The sequence below is a fragment of the Octopus bimaculoides genome, chromosome 11, assembly GCF_001194135.2.
Source record: "Octopus bimaculoides isolate UCB-OBI-ISO-001 chromosome 11, ASM119413v2, whole genome shotgun sequence".
Taxonomy (NCBI): Eukaryota; Metazoa; Mollusca; class Cephalopoda; order Octopoda; family Octopodidae; genus Octopus; species Octopus bimaculoides.
The window spans coordinates 43,351,266-43,357,546 of record NC_068991.1 but is presented as its reverse complement, the minus strand read 5'-3'; the positions used below and the strand labels follow the sequence as shown (position 1 = coordinate 43,357,546).

The 6,281-nt window shown below is 32.1% G+C and overlaps 1 protein-coding gene across 12 annotated transcripts in view; it reads left to right on the top strand.

The window, feature by feature from the left end:
* LOC106881190 (girdin) overlaps window positions 1–6,281 on the top strand; it is a 176,959-nt gene that overhangs the window by 129,732 nt on the left and 40,946 nt on the right. For all 12 annotated transcript variants that reach the window (XR_008265197.1, XR_008265198.1, XR_008265201.1 and 9 more), the window contains 4 exons: window positions 371–455; window positions 1,290–2,060; window positions 3,742–3,887; window positions 5,656–5,745. Coding sequence is in view for 3 of the 12 variants with exons in the window: in XM_052971764.1 (XP_052827724.1) it covers window positions 371–455; window positions 1,290–2,060; window positions 3,742–3,887; window positions 5,656–5,745 (1,092 nt within the window). In the remaining 9 variants the exon portion in view is untranslated. The remainder of the gene's footprint in view (window positions 1–370; window positions 456–1,289; window positions 2,061–3,741; window positions 3,888–5,655; window positions 5,746–6,281) is intronic.

The following is a 6,281-nucleotide window of genomic DNA, read 5'->3' as shown; positions in this document are numbered from 1 at the left end:
ATATATATATATATATATATATATATATATATATATATCTGTATCAACCTAAGACTGTCTCTTTAATTTCCTTTCTCTCTCATACTTTTATATAAAAATTTGTGTATTTATGTTGTTAGCTATATTTCACGCATGAGATTTTAAGCTGTTAAACTGAGAGTAATAATAAATTTTCAATAAAATTTAGGTGGAACTTTTCAAGATACATACACATGAATGTACAGTCACACATATTATACACAAATATAATTTGCATATACGAATATATGTATATAAATGAGTGTGTGTGTGCTATGTGTGAGTATATGAATGTATACATGCATATATGTCCAGATATGTATTTAAAAAATGAATGGTTTTATTTTTGAAGGAACACATCATCTGTTGTAAATATCAGTAATCCTACAAGACAGATTTTGGAAATAAAAGACAGAGTGGTTGAGGTTGAAAGAGATGTAAGTACTTAAATAACAATCTATATCTTTTTCATTTCTTTCATGTAAAAATAATTTCATCTAAAGACTTTTTTTATTTCAATTTAATATAGATGTTTAAATATGATCAAAAATAATTTCCAAGATCCTTTTGATAACTATAAGGCAGTTGGAATTTCATAGAGAACCATAAAATAGAGAACTTCTTTTGAAATTATATTTTTTGTGAAGTTTTTGATACTTTAAGTTCACATAGATAGTACTGTATTTCTGAGAGTTGTTTTCTACTATTTTTATTTTTGTTAAAAAGTAAGCCATCGTAACTGTGGTCAGAAATCACACAGAAACTATTGATAATAATATTCCACTATTTTTATGCTTCCTTATTTTCATAGAGAAAAGTGCATATAGCTGGATTTGAACCCACAATCCCATTAAATGAAGTACAATAGTTGCACCACTAAGCTATGGCTTCTAAAATATATATAGTAGTAATACACACACACACAACACAACACATATGCATACATAAATGCATATATGTGTAGTGTGTTAATAAATTTTACTTCATAATTGTTAGTGAAGTTGTGTGAAAGAATATGCTATTGTATCTATCTGCTTTGTAAACATGTTTCTATACCATTGTTGTATAAAATATTTGTGAATTTAAAATGTAAACTTAAATACCTTTAAGTTTCTTAATCTTTTACTGCATTCTTGAAATTAGTATTCTCTCCAAAACACTATGAACATTTAATTTTGTATTCAGTTCAAACTTAACTGATTAAGAAAAAGATATCTTCCATGAAATTATATCATTTTTTTAAAGACCTTTCTCATACTATTTTGTTGCAGAATGCTACATTGCTGGCTGAAAATAAAAACCTTAAGCGCCAACTAGAAATAATAGATCAACAAATAGCTAAAAAGGATAATGATTACCACAAGCTTCAATATCAGTTAAGTACACTTCATGAACAAAATAACACCAGCCATTCACAGCATGCAAAGATTGAAGTAGAGAACAAAACCTTACAGACGCAATGCACATCACTGCAAGCACAGAACTCCACATTGCAATCTCAGTTGAACAATGCAGATCTAGAGAATGAGAGAAATTTGCAGCGTATTGAAGAACTACAAAACAAATATGACTCTTTAGTTTCTGCACATGAAACTTTGCAAAAGCTCCATGATGATCTTACCACTGAATATGAGTCCCTTATTTCTGAGCATGGGTCTCTGAAAACCACACATAAGTCAAGTTGTGGTGAAATGAAAGACCTACAAGATCAACTATCTATTTTACTTCGAGGCAAGAATGATATCACTAAGCTGCGAGAAATGCTTGAGAAAGAGAGGGAACAGTTGAAAGTAGAGTCCAAGTCACTGAGTAACCTGCAAATGGATTATAATCATATGAGGAACAAATATGATAATTTGCACACAGCATATGAGCGTTTGGAAAAGGAGCATCAAGATCTTGGAGTGGAGTACAAGAGAATAAAAACTGAATATAATGATTTGCAACTCCGTTACACTGAACTTCAAGGAGATGCTGCAGAAAGCAGGGAGCAGCTCAGCAATACCGATCTTGAGATGACAAAACTAGCCACTCGTTGTGAAGTAAGTAAAAGCTACATTTGTTTCATATTTGAAGCAGTTTATATTATAGTTTGCATAAACTTTTCCCAATTTCCTTCCTGTTCTTCAAATCGAGTTTGCAACTTTATAATCAATTCAATTCCATGGCCATTAACTATGCTATTACTTGCTGTCTTTTCTTCTAACTATAATTCTTGTGATCAATAGGTTAACCACTTCCAGACATAACTGTTTGAAGCACTTTGTGAGGGCTACAACATCTCCTAACCTTGCAGTAGCACTGCCATCACCACTACATTCCTCTGCTTAGCTGAATTCATCCTTGAACTGAATTATTTGCCTTTCTCTTTCCCCTGCTACTCCTAATTTATCTACTCAGTACCATCGGAAAATATCACTCCCATTTATTACACTTTTAAACTATTAGATATAAAACTATTCTAACTGTAAATTATGTTAAGAATAAACCAACATTATGCAGTCTACAGTTGATAGCAGTACCATTATACTGTTATATGGTCATTATATATATCAACATAGATGAATTGAAAACAAATGTATAAAAGTATATATACATATTATATAAATGTAAAAGAAAAGTATATCTAAAGAATATACACAGTATATAAAAGAATGTTGATCCAGCTATTTCAAGTGATTTCATTGCAAAAAAAATATATGGGTCTGAAGCAGCTTTTTTTTCTCCTACCTTTATTTTTTTTTTTTTACATCAATATTTGAAAGCAAATTTTATACCCTAACAACTGTTTCAACAAGAAATGCAAGTTTATAAAAGTCATCTTCCTGAATATTCTTAGTTTTAATCAACAAAAGTCAAATTGTTTCCTTATCAGTATTCCCTTGTACATTATTTTTTTATGCTAACATGGATTGTCTGTCTTAAAGACTGTATTCTTTCCTCAATCCTACGTACTTTATCATGATTTATGGCTAGAATTTTTACAGCTGGATGTCTTTCCTATTAACAACCAATTTGACGGAAACTGCTGAGTTGTTCTATTAGAATACCAGCACTAAAAACTGGGTTATCAACTGAGTTTTCCATTCCATATTGGCTCAAATGCTGGAATTAAAATAAAAGGTCCAATGTATTTATTTTGTACACCATGGGATGTTTTTCTTTTTTTCTTTTTTTTTTCTTTTCTTGAAATCTCTGACTTGAGGATTGATGTGGTTCTTTTGCCCTTTTGTTACCATATTTCTACTGAAATAAACTGCCTTTGTTTCAGTTAATTTTGAAAATCATGAAGAATTTAGTAAAATATATTTACCATTATTTAGTTAGTGTTTGAAACATAGATCAACATGAAGTTATGATGGAAGATTTTAATTCAGAGTCTCTAAAACAGAAAATTTGTATCATATATATTAGATGGTTTGGTATCAAAAGGATTAGATTACCTTGGCTAAACATTGCTCACTGCTACTTTCTATCAAATCTAAAAGAAAAATAAACCACCACCACCACCACCACTATTCCACTGCTGAATGATAAGCATTTTGAAGAACACAAAGCTGTGGAATAGTTACTTCAAATGTTTATGAAAATAGCAGAACAATGTTTAACATGAACAATTTTCTTTTTCAAACACCTTTGAACTGTGTAGTGTGCTATGACTTTTCTGAATGCTAAGTGATAATCTAACCAGATATTAACATTTTTTAAACTATTTTTGTTCAGGCAATTGATCAAATGAATCAAAAGATGGAAGAAGAAAATAACCAATTGCTGTATCAGATGAAGACTTTGATAAACCAAAATCAAGAGCTTCTCAGTGAAGCTCTCAACAGTAAAGACCAGCATGCAGAGACTGCAAAAGCTTATCAGTAAGTATCTATTTTTGTACTTGTGCATTTCAAATCACCTAACTACACATCATTATTTATTTCACTCAATAATCCAGTTCTAAGTTGTTCTCTATTTTTTTTAACTTACTCCATTATGCTCTGCAAATAGAGGCTTAGAAGTTTCCTTGAGGCACAGTACATACAATACATGTAATTGTTGCCATCAACATACTACTTTAGTCCACATACTTACAAACCACTATTTACCTTTCTGAGAGGAAATAGTGGCTGATAAGTCTATAGCAGTAACATGAAATATCGGGTTTGAAGCTTAATTATATAAAAACAATACAGATAAGAAATAATTTGAATGGATATGGATCAAGGGCTGATACATACAGTGAACAAGTCAGCTGGTTAGATGATGAATCCAATGTAGGGAGCTGGAGATGGAAGCTGCACTCTGTAATCTCTGTAATGAAGAGTGGAGTTAGGAAGGTTGTTAGTTAACAATTACACCTGGGACTAAAATATTTCTTAACTGGAAAATAAGTACAGGCATGGTTGTTTGGTTAATTTCACTTGGCACCCCTGTAGTTCAAGGTTGGCTTCACTGCATGGTATTCTGACAGATCTTCTACCATAACTTCAGGTCAACCAGTTTCTTGTGAATGAAATTTGGTAGTCATAAACTGAGCAAAAGCCCATCAGAAATTCTGTTTTGTGTTTTATTGTCTGGGTCTGGAGGAAAGAGCTGTGCCTATAACAGGGGCTGTGCCTATAACAGGGGCTGTGCCCATGACATGGGCTGTTTTCTCTTATATGTCATTGACAAAGTACAACTCATTCTAGACTGGTGAGAAATGGGGTTATTGTCTATTTTTAAACAGTTGTAAGTTGACAGTTGCAAGTAAATTTAGAGTGCCAACATTCTAGGGAGAGTACCCCAGTTTGGGTAGCACTTAACCAGTAATTGGTGCATTGGAAGCATGTAACCAGCAATGCAATTAACTATTACAATAAAAAATAAAGGCAACAGATTTAATACAGCTTTAAAAATTTCAAAAATCTACAGCTATATAATGAGATCAGATGGTGTTTTGTATAGACAGTAGGAGGATGAAGGAAAGGGTGTGTAACTGAGTGACTTAAGATGAAGGTGAAATGCAGTATCTGTTCCATGCAATGGTCTGTGCTTTAGCACAGACCATAATAGTATGTATATGTTGGGGGGTTTTTTGGTGGGGGAGGGCGTATGTATATATATATATATATATATATATATGATGATGATGATGAACACATAAACTGAAGATTTAAAAGGCCAAAGGTCAAATTTTGCAAGTTTTTAACATGGGGCACTGATGTAGTTGTAATAAAGCATTCATTTAGCTCTTTACTCTCTTTGCTACTTCCGTTGCCCTAAGAAAAATTAGTCTCTTAAGATTTAATTTCTAGAATCCAAAAGTAATCATAGCATTCAATGTTTTACTAGTACTTATTTTCCAAATTTCATGTGAACGAGAAGTAAAATGAACTCTTTATCAAATAAGCTATTATATAATATTAAAATGGATGTTAGCACACTTGAAGTGTTAATCCAAGAAATTTTAATTAAAAGTAATGAAAACTGTATAATATTTTATTAGATCCAGTAGATTAAAAGTAATACTGACTCTGGAAGAATTTGTACTCATAACAGTAAAGCAGTAAACTTTAATATTATTAGATATCTAGTTTAGCTCACACAACATCACCACTCTTTCTAATCCTAGTAATACTTGCTAATTAATGTTTCTAATTACAGAGAGAAATTTGCTGAATTGCGCCGGCAGAAAGAGAGACTAGAAGAGAAAATAATGGAACATTATAAGATGCGCCTAGAATCTCCCAAAAAGTAAACCTTTTAACATTTTATTCTTATATTCAATTTGGTCATTTGATTGCAGCCATGCTGGAGCACCGCCTTTAGTCGAACAAATCGACCCCAGGACTTAATCTTTGTAAGCCTAGTACTTATTCTGTTGGTCACTTTTGCCAAACCATTAAGTTATGAGGGACGTAAACACACCAACATTGGTTGTCAAGCGATGGTTGGGGAATAATCACAGACACACAAACATATCCACATATATATATATATACAATGGACTTCTTTCAGTTTCCATCTACCAAATCCACTCACAAGGCTTTGGTCAGCCTGAGGCTATAGTAGAAGACACTTGTCCAAGGTGCCACACAATGGCACAGTACATACAATACTTGTAATTGTTACCATCAACATACTACTTTAGTCCACATACTTACAAACTACTATTTACCTTTCTGAGAGCAAATTGTGGCTGATAAATGTATAGCAGTAGCATGAAATAACTTTGGTAAGCAAGCTACTTACCACAGTCACTTCTGCGCCTTATGTATGTATATATATAT